The 14,891-nt window shown below is 36.4% G+C and overlaps 1 protein-coding gene across 2 annotated transcripts in view; it reads right to left on the bottom strand.

Moving 5' to 3' along the window:
• Nucleotides 1–14,891, bottom strand: part of LOC149531198 (Cyclophilin-like peptidyl-prolyl cis-trans isomerase family protein) — an 87,006-nt gene that overhangs the window by 56,451 nt on the left and 15,664 nt on the right. Inside the window, exon 2 of one of the 2 annotated variants that reach the window (XM_089808743.1) lies at nucleotides 2,706–2,758. The exons of the other annotated variant lie outside the window; for it this stretch is intronic. Within the exon in view, the coding sequence (XP_089664869.1) occupies nucleotides 2,706–2,727 (22 nt within the window). The 5' untranslated portion in view covers nucleotides 2,728–2,758. The remainder of the gene's footprint in view (nucleotides 1–2,705; nucleotides 2,759–14,891) is intronic. 2 annotated transcript variants of the gene reach the window in all.

The following is a 14,891-nucleotide window of genomic DNA, read 5'->3' as shown; positions in this document are numbered from 1 at the left end:
CAACAGTCATTCAAAACAAGATGGTTATTTGATTTAGTGCTACGTTCTACATGATTTGATGAATGGAATTGATAATTTCAAATGATGTTGCTATGATGAATGTTACACTTACAATGTTATGAAATTCTAAAATTCACGAGTATATCTGAAAATTCTGATGTGTGTGTGTGTGTGTTCTAGCAGAAAAGTACAAATACTATTGAGGACGACTCCCCAATTGTGACCTTGATGAGATTGATTCAGTCTCTAAGGGCGTTGTTGCACCTCAAGATATTGATGTTGATAATTATGTGCTTAAGTCTGAAGATTTGGAAGTCATGGTAATGGCCAAAGTTTCGAGTAGTGTTCTTGAAGAACTTGTTGTGACATTTTCACACCATCATCCCATAGTGAATGGGGAACCCATCTTTTTGTTCGATAGACTTAGGATTTTGGCAGTAGTAGCATCAATTTTGAGGATAGAAGGTTGAGGAGTGGTTAAGTGACCAAGTCATTAAAGTTGCAAATATAGACGGGTTATATAAGTTTGGTGGTCACTACGATATGCAATTGTCAAGTTCTAGGTGCAAATTCCTAAGTATGGGCTATTTTGGCTAGTCAAATGGTCTACAAGTCACTATAAGGTCATATTTTACCTATTAATTTGGACTAAAATGATAAAATCATGCAAGACAAGCGCATAGTCCTTATGGGAGTCATTATTCCACCACATTTGGACCAAGAGTCCCTATGCAAATTGATTTTGCACAAAGTCCTAGTGGTAATCCCTATAAGGATAAAATTTTCACTCCTTGAGGGCAAAAACAAGTAAAATTCACAAAGTCTTGGCCAAAAGTACTTGTAATGGCTGACTTTCCACTCTTGGGAAGGATTAGCAAGTTAGAAACATGTTGGAGATCTTGTTAGTCTTTATGGAGGTCAAATTCCACTTCAGGACACGAGGAACGAAGTCAAAATGCAAAAGTCCCTATATGGGTCAGTTTTCCACTCACTGGACACTTCAGAATTTGAGATAAAATTAATGTGGAAACTCCCCATGGACAAGGAATTTCCACTTTGTCCCTATAAGGGTCATTTTTCCACTAGCTTGATACTTGAGCTTACAGATTTTTCAAGAGTGGAAATGGAAAGTCCTAATGGACAAGGAATTTCCCCTAATCCCTATGACCATGGAACCTGCATTTTGTCCCTATGAAGCCAGATTTTCCACTTAAAAAGTAAGAGACACAACTTGTCCTTATAGGCAAGGATTTTTCGCTAGTCCTTATACCCACAAGATTTCTGCTTCTCCTTACTGTGGTTGATTTTCCCCTTGAGGACTGAGATGAATTGTTGGGATCAAGAGTGTACCTATACGGGTCAATTTTTGCCTTGGTGAGCAACTAAACAAGTAAAATAGGTGTCCTTATGATAATCAAATTTTCCCTTTGCTAGGTGAATGAATATGTGAAAGGAAATTTTAAAGGGACATGTTAGTCCCCATGATGGTTGAATCTCCACTAGAAGAGCAAAGTAAATTTCAACAAGAATTACTCCCCAAGGACATTGAATTTCCACTGTGGAGGCTTATACAAGGCTGGGAATATAGTTAAAGGTGGACTGAGATTGTGCTTATAAGCATTGATTTTCCCCTCAGAGACTTGATTTTTTTTTACGATGAAATTAATGGAAAATTGAATAAAAATCAATTTGCACAAGTCTCGAGGTATCAAGAGGTAAAATCTTTTTATGCCACATTTGTCATCTAGATGTAAACCAAAGCCACAACCCTTTAAAAAGCCATTAAACAGCAAAAAAGAAAACACAGTGTGAAGAGTTGACCTTAAGTGTGAATGTCAAAGGTGGCAGAGAAGGAAGCTAGTTGGTCCTAGGGAAATCATCAGCAAATTAGCAAGCTGAGAGGGAGGCGTTTGATCTAGGCAAGAGGTTGCATCAATTATGTGAAGATAAGATAAAGATCAGACAAATTTATTAATGTCCAACAGGAGACCACAAAGAGGGTCTAAGGGACTGCAAACAGGTAAAATAGCAATATATCTGAGAATAACAAAGTAACAGCTATTTGAAGAAATGCAAATTGAAGTTGAAGGCTGAGAATTTGATCTCCATGATACATTGTTGCAGATTTTAAGCAGAAAATAAGAGATTAAGATCAAAATTCCATAAATTAGCAAACATCTTGCTTCAAATCCAGGTCTGAAACCCTCCCAATAATTGGGAGGTAAGAGGTCGAAGGGTGTTTCAAAGAATACAAATAGCCTTGAGGGTTCAAAATCAGGTCTCCATTAAATTAGTGTTGTAGACTTCAAAAACAGAAATAATTATCAGATGTCCAGGAGGCCACGAGTGTCTTCGGACTAAAGTCTGAATATATTCTGACAAGTGGTGACAATTCCCAAAGTGAAGAGAAGAAACTTAAGGTATCAACATTGTTTGCAGAGATAAAGGAAGCACAGGGGTTGCAAAGTTGCAAACATATGTAATCTCAGACATAAGTCTGAAGACTTTTTACACAACAGCTGCGACTTTCAGAACTAAAATCAGAAGATTTTTAAGGCTTAAAATCTCACAAATTTCAACCTAGGGCACAAAGACACACATTTCTTGCAAGGAAAAATCAATTGATTCCATCCAGGAATGCATGATTCTTAGCATGTCCTCAGAAATCAGAACTTTGTCCATAAATGAAAAGGTTTGATTTTCACCTTTAAGTTTCGACATATCCATTCCTAAGCCACGTTTTGCAAGCTACATGAATCTGTGAAACTTCAAAAAAAGTGAATCAAATTGTATAAACAATGCACAAACAAATAGTTTTTAGCATTAACTGAAAAGCAAGTTGTTTAAATAAAGATGTCTGAAAATATAACTGATTAAGAGAACTAAAAATAAAGTTAAAATGACCATTAATTAAAGTTCAAGAATAAAAGTTCAAGAATAACGAGCTAAATATAGCAAGAACCTAAGATACTACAAATATTCTAATACCCTCTCTTAATGGTCATTCTACCAACTGCACTGCAGAACAATGTACATGTCTTGTGGTCATAAGCCCTTCTAAACATACTGCTGTTGTTGAGATCCTCCCAGGTTCTGCAAAATGTCAATGATCATGAGTAGCCAAAAAAATAGAAAATGATGTCCCCTTCTTCAGAATGGTCCACAACAATAGACAAGTGCTTGGCATTGACGCTGTCACTTAAATGAATCTCCCAACAACCCTCCCAGAATCTACCAAAACCATGACAAAAAATCATCACAAAACCACCATATCTGATGTTGGATAACTAAACTGTGCTTCCTGGAAACTGAGATACACACTGAGAACAGCTGTCGCGATTCTAAGGAAAAATAGGCGAACCCTCCAAACTTTTCAGTTGAGCAAGATGCCCCAAAACAGATTGCACGTTATTATGATTTAAAGTTTACAAAGCATCAATTTTTTGGAAAAGCATCAAAAATCCTAGAAGAAGAACACCTGTTATGAAATCCCATGCAAACTTCACAAATAACAGAAACCATAAAAGATTTTTGAGGTAAAATTTGACCAAAAAAACACATTTTTTAAGGTGAAAAATTAATCAAAACCAAACATAGAATCTGAGACATGGATCAGAGAATACAAAACTTCATTTGAGGAAAAAAATGATTAAAACCAACCAAATTTTTATTTCTTCTAAAGAGAAAAATTTAATTAAAACCCACCAGATAATTTTTGAGGAATATTTATTAAAACCTACCAGATAATTTTTGAAGAAAAAATATTAAAACACTTCCATAAGGAAGCCATACCCAGACCAGCTCCCACACTGATACCATGAAAGTTTTTTGCAATTTCTCCTCACGTGTTTTCCAAACATGACTTATAGGAAAAAAAAATCCCAGAGAATTTGCTCTGATACCACGAAACTTTAAAAGAACGGAACTAAAATGTATTAACAATTTGCACAAATAGATAGAGTTTAACAGATGCTAAAAATAGCATTAACTGAAAAGCAAGTTGTCTAAATAAATACAACGTCTAAAAATAGAACTGATTAAGAGAACTAAAATTAAAGCCTAAATGACCATTAACAAAACTTATGAATAACAAGCTAAAAATAGCAAGAACCTAAGATACTAAAATAATTCTAATAATCAGATCAGACAATGTCTGCATGCTTTTATCTCCAGACTATTGTCCTCTAACTTTTCCCAGACTTTGGTGTTCTGATATCTAAGTTTATGACAAGGAGAAATTAGATTCAAGTGTCGACTTGGTCTACAAATTTTGTCTTCAAACTTGACTTTCAGACCTTGTCTTAAAAAATTCATTATTTGTCTTGGTTATAAACTCCATTTGCAACCCTTCAATACTTGATTTTTCTAACTTATAAGCTCCAAATCAGTAGCAAAGTCAAGAGTAGTAAGGTTAGAAGTTAGTTTCTTAATCAGATTTACTTAGAATGTTGCTAACTTCTTCCTTCATTCAAGACCATGGCTAAGACAAAGGGAAGAGCAGCAACAAGGTGCAAATGAAAAATCTTATGAAAGGGCTATTTTCCTTAGTCTCAGATAACTTTTAAGAGAAAGAAAGTTGGTGATACCAACTTCAAGCACTTGAACATAATGAAGATGAAGGGAAGGATTCTAGGGACTAGAGGTCAGTTACCTCCCCCAGTGGCTTTCAATGTTATGAAGAGTGGAATGTACCATGCAACAGGATTTCCACCAGTGCAATGAACTCGGGTGGGGTGTGTAAGACATTATGATCCACTGTTAAGGACAATCGACACTTCCAAAGGAGCAATGCTTGCATTCTAAATGAGGAGGCAGTAAGGAAAACCTTTGGAATTACCTATCATCCAACAATGCAAGTAAGGACAAAAGAAGAGGCACAATCCACGTTCAAGAAGAGACCAAAGGCCATATGGACATCGTAAATGAAGTTTGGATTAGTGAACTTAGGAGACATCACTCCAAGTTGCCCAAGAAACTCATAATTCCAGATAATGAATATAATGATACGATCCTCATGTTAAACAAGGTCATTTGAACACCTCAAGGTGCAGTGTTAGAGAATTGGATGTTTTATTTCATAGAGGAACTCTCAGCAAGAACAGTAATGATCAACTGGGCTAAGATAATAAGCAACAACTTAGACATCCAGATAGAAATCTTTGAAGACAAAGACCTATATGAACTCTTATATGTTTTACCCATTGGCAACGAACATCAAATGCCCAAGTCTAATATGCTAGGGCAGCGTAGGGAACAAGAAAGGACAACTTAAGATTTATGGTTGTCATCTTGAGCTTCAACTCCGTGAGAAAGGGAACTATAGGAGAGTTAAAGATACACTTGTCATGCATATCACAAGCACATGACAATGAGGACTCCATAAGAGGTTGTCCAAAAAGGCAATGACATTGATTGAAAGATATGGCCTTTGAGTTCCCAACCTTCACCTACTTAAGGATTGAAGGATTAACTTTTGGGCCCTACAAGCTTCCAAGATATCCCATAGACAAGTTGGTGGTGTTATTTGAGGTGGTGAGACAATTATCATGGTTTGATCACATTCAAAAGGAGAAACATACGCAAGGTATGATGTTCCCTATTACGATTTGCAAAATGTTGGACATGTGTCCCACAACATTAGCTATAGAGACAACTAGCACTAAGTTGCATTTCTACCAACTTGGAATCTATAAGGCAAGAGGTCAATTCAAACCATTTCAGAAGATCCTTACCTACAAAAGAAAGTAATACAAGCACAAGGTGGACTTAGAAGACTATTGAGCAAAATTAATAGATGATTATGCAATAAGAAGGAAAGTGTGGTCCAGAATGTCAGTGTGCTTAACAAGAAAGTGTAACACCTTCCACAATCCTAATCATGTTAAGGATGATGGAAATCATATGCATCCCCCATATGAACACAAGAAGGACAAATCAACTCAATAACCAAATGGTCACAAGTGACAAGACTAATAGAGTTGCTTTCTTTCACATATGGAAAAATGCAGAATGAAGAGTCTTCTTCCAAAGGGGATGAGATGACAATCAACAATTCAAGATTGAACAATCACAAGGAAAGCTAAACTTCCAAAAAAAGAGAGTGTGGCTAAAGGATCACAGGCAAAAGATAAGAAAAATAACAATGGAGAGTCCACACACAAAAGGCATAAATCTAGCACAACCACTTTTGTTACTAGTTCTTGATCAATTAGAAAAATGGATATACAGGATAAGGAACATGAATCATAACAGGATGGCAATATTGAGGTATTCTGTCAAGAAGATCAAGGAGAATTCGCATCATCCTTGTTAGCATAGCAAGAAACTCAAGAACCACCTGCATCTCCCACCATTCAATTGGAGATTGATTTGAGGGAGGATATGAGACAACCCAGTCCCAGTACAAAGGAGGTTGATGAGGAAATTATTTCAGCTCTGGGAAGAGTCAAATGAAAAAAATCAATTTGAGGATGGCATGGAGTTGTCCACAGTGCCTTATTGGTTCACAGACTGCATAAATTAGAATAAAGTAGAAGAGGGGTTGTCAATTCAGGATATTGATACATTTCTAAGTCATATTGGTAAGGCAAAGAAAACAAAAGCAAGCCAAGAAGTTCACTTAGATTACCAAAGATGGGTTAGAATCCTGCACCTTACATGTAATTGTCTCAATGGTTGACGAAACAAGAGATTAGATTACTCCTTTGGACCATCACATTGCAACATTTGATATTGAACCATCTAACGAGAGGTGAGAATTTCAAGAATTGAAAAACATTGTTGATGCAATTAAAGAAAGGATGGATAGCTTAGAAGAAAAGGAGATATTAGAGTTGGATAATAAAAGGTTGAAGGAATATATGCGCAGGCCAATAAATCCAACAATACAAGAAGGTGCTATATTTGCTCCACCTATTCTATTCCTCATGAATCCTTTGATACCAGCAAGAAAATTAAGAATACCCATCAAGAGGTGGAAGATTAAAGATATTAGAAGGCAAGTAGAGGATTTTCCTACCAAGATGGTTCAAGCTCATGAAATAACTATGCTACTCATGAATAAGCTCCAAAGTTTGGAGGACTTTCAACCAAGCAAGGACATCATGTACCCTTGTCTCAAAGCATTGAAGGTTCCTATGCAAACACTAGTTTGAGGAGCAATTGAAAAGGAAAGCACATATGATTTTAATCATTCATATCGTTCATTGTATATGAAGAGACAGCCAGATCGTCTTGAGGCTGAAGGGTCTATCCTTGACATACATTCAAAGGCTCTTATTCCAATCAAGATGTTACTAGATCTAGATATTGATGTTTCTAGTGAGTCAAGCTTAGAAGAATTGGAGGTGGAGATGAGATCAATCTACTTCAAGTGGATGGAATCCATCAAGAAGAGCCAATTGGATAGTCTTTTATCTCATGGTCTCCATCAACGATTTGCAAAAGCTCACCTCAAACTGAGATAGGGTACTTGACACTTGCAGGGAGAATTGGAGGTGATTGAATTACAACATAGCAACTTGTTTGACATTGAAAGGAGGAACTTAATGAAGTGGTAGTGAAATTCATCAAATTTTCTAAGGAAAAAGGAATGCACCTTCTAGATGATGAGTTGTATAATTTCTCATTATTTCTCATGCAATTAAATTTCCTCACAGGCTCATTAGTTGCTTCTCTATTATCATTGGTTCTCATGCCATTAAACATTCTCATCGGCTCATCAGGTGGTGTTTTATTATCATTGGATGTGCATTTAGTGTTTGTAGCAAACCTAAATAGGGTTTTTTGTGGGTTAATCTAGATCATTGGTTTCAAATTGATCTCGATTGTGCATTGTATTTGAGGCTCCTATATAAACTCCACTTTTCTCAATGAAAAGGAAGTTTTTGGAAAATTGTCTCTGAGATACTACCATAATTGAATCAAATCATTTTAAGTGTAGTGTTTTAATGAAAATTGTAAAGTGTTGTGGGATCCTTTGATCTCTAAATATAGTTTAGAATTTGCTTGAAGTAATTAGTTTAGAAATCACCTTCAGTAATTCAGATAAATAAAAGAAATTGTGGATCAACCTTTCTGAAACTCGTTTAATCCATACCACTAATTGTTTGTTCGTTGTAAATTTGTCTTGTGTGCTCAATTGGAAGATTAACAAGCTTATCTTCAATTATTGCTTGCACATTGACATGCATCTATGGATGGTGTTGGTGTTATAGTAGTGATTTGAACATCTATTTTGCGCAACCTTAAAAGATTGCACTAGCTTGATGACAACACTAAGCCTAGTAGAGTTCACAAACACATTTATGATCTCTTGCATTCTAGGATTAGAATAGAACTCCTAAACCTTTATCTATTTTCAAATTGGTTCAAAAGCCTTGTTGGTTCAGTATCAAGTACTTCATTGTAATATTATTCACACAAGTTTACTAAGTCTAGAATGGACTAACATAAGTCCCCTTACATAACCAACATACATAAACAAGCCCATCTGCGCCAAAATCACAAGTTTACGATTTAAACCTTGGAGTCACCTCTATGAGCTTCTGTGCTACTTTTGCATGTGCTGTGATTTTGATCATGAGAAGTTAGACACTTTATTCTATGTTGACGTAGTCATAAAACATCCATCAACTAGTCGGGGACTTCCCGAAAAGCATCATCGAGGCCTCCTACCCAGTAGCATGTCATTGGCTACATTTGATTTTTCGGAATGTACTACTTAGTTTATATATTAACTTTGTACGAAATGACAAACAATATTGTAATTGACATTTTGACATTTGTCTCTATCTAGTTACTTTTTAATGCTCTTACGTTATGTTTTGTGCAAGATAAGCAGCAATATGAATATAAACAATGAAAATCAATCTTCCACAACTCCTGGGTTGAACTCTATTTTTTATTCTCTCAATATCTGTGCTATGGAAATGCCCTTTAACTTTTTTGAAAAAATAAAATAGTAAATTTTGACTAGTTTTTTACATTTTTCTTTTGTAAATCTGATTTTTTGCCGACTTTTTACCCGATTGTTTTAAAGGCTCATACACCTCTGGTTTGCCAACTTTTTTAGCAAACGATTTATGTTTCTATGTTATGCATACCCATCTGATTATTATTCTCACATTAATTGAACAAATTACTTTTATTTATTCAATTAAATTAACCAAACTGCCACGCTTATCCATCTAACTATTCCTCCAATTCCTTTGCCATAAGATAAGATATGACAAATTTATTGATGTCCAACAAAAGACCACAAAGGGGACCCAAGGGACTGCCAACACACTAAATAACCAATAATTGACTAATTACTTTGATTTATTCAAAAAAATTAACAAATATATTCCCATAATGTTCCAACTTTAATCAAATAATCATATTTATTCAATTATATCAATCATTTCCTCTACATTTTGAAAAACAACAAACAAATACACTATTTATTTAATTGGTCTCAAATCCCCCTCGTCCTTAGTTGAAAAAATAAATCAAATCTATCCAAGTAAATAATCATTTTCACAATCCTCTAAAGTCATCCTTTTCATGGCTCCAAGTGCATAAGACTCCAAAAAGCCCATTTTCAATCTCCACCCTTCATCGAGAATTGGTCAATCTCCACTCTCCATCTTCAGCCCCTCCTCGCCCTACTAACATGTGCAATCATATGATGCTAGTTGTCACTTGCTCATGCTCTCCTACATGAGAATTAGTGCTAACCCTCCACCGAAAAGATAAATTCTTATCATTGAACAATCCAACCAAAAGCCTACAAATCAAACGATCCTCAAGCCATTTTCAAGGAAGAAGACTGGATGCTAAGGTTGTATTACAAGATTGAGCATCACACTATGCTTCAAACATCAACCATCAACCAACATTTACTAAGGTCATCAAAGGCTTGAAATGGAGAGGATTCATAGCATTTGGCATTTTCTTGCATTTATTTTGCTCTAATCTTAGTGTAGACTTGAATTCATTGTTCTATGTTGTTTTCTACTGTTTTAGAGTTTAGAGCTATGTTTTACTATTCACATTTGTCACAAGAAACAAGTCCCAAAAAACATTTTGCACAGATTTTAAGGACCCAACAGTGCCCAAGACAAAATTTGTGACTATAATAGTGACAAATATACAACCATAGTTGCAATAGTGACCATTGACTTTATAGCTAATAAGTTTACAATATGAACTAAACAACTCTTTGTTTGCATAAATCTATGGAGGAGGTAGAAATTAGTATGTGAAATCAATGGAGGAAAAATAAAGTTTTATTGATGAAACAGAAAAGTGAGTTTAGCACTTCATGGTGTGACAATAGAGTTGCGACAACAAAATACACCATTGGAGGAGCAAGAGACGACATCCATCAAAGTAATCTATTGTACTTGGTCATTTACCACTAGTCTAGGAGGTAGAAAAAAGTATCTGAAATCAATGGAGGAAAAATAAAGTTGCATTGATGAAACAGAAAAGTGAGCTTGGCACTTCATGGTGTGATAATAGAGTTGCAACAACAAAATAAACCATTGGAGGAGCAAGAAGCGACATCCATCAAAGCAATCTATTGTACTTGGTCATTTACTACTTGTCTAGTATTTGCCACTACAACAATTTGGCATTTCTCTCTTCACTGGATTTCTGAGATAACTTTTACAATTCTTGTATGGAATTGTCATATTGCAGAATGTTCTCTTTTTTACTTTCATCAACAATTCTCTCTTTCTCTATGACTGCCACTTGAATTACAAGTGGCATAGTATGCGAGTTTAGCAACTGAGCAACATGTTATTGAATTGTTGATCTCTAAAATCTCTTCTGAAACAGACTTTCTTAAACTTTGAGCTACCAGCAAGGGTAATACTATTTTCTTCATGTTCTCTCCCTTTTCCTAGGTTTGCCTTTTTACTTTTCTAAAAGAGATACAGCTTCTGAAAATAGAAAAACTGGTGGCATACCAAGGAAACATGGGACACTAGGTTCAATGTAAATAGAGGTTTTTATACCCATTACACAACCTATGACCCGTGGCATAGCTTGACTCAAATATTGACATGTTACATTCTATGTAGTAGCTGTCCAAGGATTGAGAAGAAGTGAAAGTACTCCATGCAACATATGAGTAAAGGAAAGTAGAAGAGAAAAAGTGAGCGGCAGCAATGCTAGCCCCCAAACCTAATTTTCAGGTCTAGTAGGTCCTAAGGAGATATGGAAGATTATTCTTCCGGATGTCCAAGAATATGACGTTCAAGAAGTGTGAGCAGACATAGTTATAGCTTTTTTGTTCCTCATAACAATCTTGGTGCACAAACTTTATTGAAAGATACTACATGGATAGAGAATTGCAACATGAGGGAAAGTTGGCATGTGCAAGATTTTTGTACTACAATAATATTCTATTAAATGTTGCTTCAAATCCTTATTGGAAACAATTGGTGATGCATTGACCATGGCAGCTAAAGAGTTCAAAGCCCCAAGTCATAAGTTGAGTGGGTCATTATTGCAAGATGAGATCTAAAACAGAGACCTAGTAGTAAAAGAAAAAAAACAGAAATCGGAAAAGAAAGGCTGCACCATTTTATCTAATGTGTTGATGAATGTAGAAAATAGGACACAAACCAAATTTTTGGTGGCTTCAAGAGGATAACTAGCATTTTTGAAATTAGTTGATGCCTCTAATGGAATAAGAAATGAAAAAACATTGAGCAACTTGTTGGACCAGATGTTGATGGAAGTGAGAGTGGAATATGTCATTCAAATAGTTACTGACTATGCAATTGCAATGTGACAGCAAGCTGACTTCTAGAGGCGAGGGACCCAGTATTATTCTTTTGAGCCTTTTGTTGCCCACTGCCTTGGCCTACTTGAAAACTTAGGAAAGTAAACCAGGTGAAGAATGTGGTTGAAGATACAAGGAATATCCCAAAGTACATCTACAATCACACATGGGCACTTAACTTATGATAGAACACATTGATGGTAACGATATATTGATCTTGTTTAGTCAATATGCAGAGACTTTGTTGTTATTTTCACTGTAACATGGGGATGTGCACCTGGGTCTAGACCCCCTTGTACTACGTGTTGGGACGTCCCTAGGACGGGTACACCATGCACCCAAACACCCTCACTAGAGGATTTTGGCCGTTGCACCACCATCATCCCTATCCCCAACTCCGGGATGTGGGTCCGGGGGGGGGAAGTACTTGAGGATTGCCTAGGTGAATATCGACCGCACTCGAGACAAGACGGGGTGCGGCCAGCAACAGCAGCCCAAAAAGTCAAAAATAAAAAAATAAATTAAATTAAATTTATTTCCCTATTGAACCCTAAGTCTATATGGATCCCATATAGGGCCCTCTAAGCCTTTAGAAGGCCCATATACTTCATTTGGCATTCCTTTTTTTGCAATAGTTGAGAACAAAGTGAGAAGAAGAGTTTGAAAGAGTTTGGAAAGTGATTTTGCAAGTGATTGCAAGATCAGAGGAGCAAGAAGATTCAATCTTGCAAGTGATTCATCAACCACAAGGTAGGTTTTAAGTTTTTTATTTTACTATTTCCTTTGTTTTACATTTATTTTCAGATTTTCATTCGAGTTTCTTGTAAAAAAATTCAAAAACAACATGTTCAAATTTGAGATTAGAATGCATTGTTTGAGTTTAACTTTAAATTTTAAATCTTTAAAATTTGTGTTGGTAGTTTCTTGTATGTTGTTGAAATTTTAATTTTGAATGCATTATGTCATCATACCATTATTTTTGGTTATAAAGTTATGCTGAAACTTATTTCAACTTCTAAACTAGGCTGAAAGTAGTTATAATTTTTATTTTTCTTTTACTAATCAGGCTGAAATCTATGTTTTTGTGAGATATAATGTATACACGGCCTCTAGTCAAAGTGTAGAAGACAGGGAAGTGCATCAGGGAGGTCAAAGTGCTAGTTATCTAAGTATGAGACTAAGCATGATGCTGATCCAAAGGCACAATCCGAACCTCCTTATATTGCACTAGGAGCACATTTTATTGATTGCCCCTCTAAGACTTTGGCACCATTTGCTAGGGGTCTTTTGATCCGAAATCCCCTCTAAAACAATTTGCTCTTAGAGTGTCATTCCCTACAGCTACAGGTGGCGTTACACAAGAACAAAAATGGAATGTAATTTTTGTGGTGTAGAATAGCATGGAAGCATTACTAGGGTTAATTCACACCTTCTCTTTTGGACAGGATATGGTGTGAGTTCTTGCGATTTCTTTGGAAATGCTCACAATGTGAAGTATAGAATTGAAATAAACAAATTGTGGGGCATTCCCGATGATAGTGCAGTTTCAATGTTACAGGAGCAGCAAGATACTTCTACACGTATCTTACATCAAAGAGTACAGACATATTCAGAATCAGCTTACATTCCTTCATCCATAGTTCAGCAAGGGGCAGCAGCAAGGGGAAAAGGAAGGCAAGAAGTTCTAGCACTAATAACCCCATTGCTGATTTATTTAATGTGGACGTAAAGAATCAGCTAGATGAAGTCGTTGCTGAATTCTTTTTTGCTAATAGCATCCCATTGCATGTTACTCGATCTCCTTACTATAGAAAGATGATGTCCATGGTAGCAAAGTACGGACGGCCATCATTTGTGCCACCTTGTGAGCACAAATTCAAGACCACAGTCTTGGATAGGCAATATAACAATGTTGGGGTTTTGATGGAAACAATGAAGGCATGTTGGATGGAGTTGGGTTGCAGCATTATTATGGATGGGTGGACGGGCATTAGACATCGTCCACTCATCAACATCATGGTCACATGTGTCGAAAGCCCATGCTTTTTTAAGGCAATTGATTGTTCAAGGCATCGTAAAGGTGCTGCTTTTAAGTTTCACATCCTTGGGAGGCTATTGAGGAGGTTGGAACACAAATGTGGTTATAGTGACAGATGCTACACATGTGTGCAAAGTTGCAAGGAATCTTGTTGAGGCAGCCTATAGACATATTTGGTGGACTCCATGTTGTATACATGTCATGAACAATGCACTCAACGACATGGTGAAAATCAACTGGATCAAATAAGTGGTTAAAAATGGTAGAAAGGTGCAGATGTTAATCACCATGCTTCACATGCACTCTTCAAGGACTTTGCGAAGGAGTTCCTAAAACCAATTGAGACTAGATATGCTTCACAGTACATTCTCTTGGAGAGAATACTTGAGTCACAGTAGTCATTGCAACTGATGTGACACAAGAATGGAATCAGTGGCCTGAGTCCAATAAAAAACCAAGGGAAGACAGTGAAGGAAACAGTGAAGAGAGATCAATTTTGGGCTGATGCAAAATACACAGCCTCCATTATTGCTCCAGTTTTGAGGTCATTAGATATGGTGATGAATCGGTGGGTTGAGTCCAAAACAAAGCAAGGGAAGAGGGTGAAGGAGACAGTGAAGAGTGATCAATTTTGGGCTGATGCAAAATACATAGCCTCCATTACTGCTCCAGTTTTGAGGTCATCGGATATGGTGATGGGGATGCACCTACCCTTGAAAAGGTTTATATGTGCATCGATTCCATGCTTGGCCAGATGAGAGTTGTTGTTTGTGAGAGGGACCCCACGCTAGCATTCGATACTAAGCACATTCAACCTATCATTCACCGCAAGTGGGAGAAGTTGAACATTCCTTTACACCACTTTAGGATGACAAGGTGAAGGTCTTCAACACATTGGTAAGATGTTTGATGATAAGACTGCTGCCCAAATTCAATCAGAGTGAATGGAGTTTGCCACTCTGGCAAGCGATTCTTAATTCAATATTCATTAGAATCTAGAGATTAGTGACTTTAAAAATTAAATTTATTGTTGGGCATGTTTACCAGAAATGACATTATGCTAAAATTTATTAT

The sequence above is a fragment of the Cupressus sempervirens genome, chromosome 11 (assembly GCF_028749045.1).
Source record: "Cupressus sempervirens isolate cs-2001-9-10 chromosome 11, ASM2874904v1, whole genome shotgun sequence".
In the NCBI taxonomy this organism is placed as follows: Eukaryota; Viridiplantae; Streptophyta; class Pinopsida; order Cupressales; family Cupressaceae; genus Cupressus; species Cupressus sempervirens.
The sequence above is the reverse complement of the archived record's forward strand: the minus strand, read 5'-3'. Positions and strand labels throughout refer to the sequence as shown.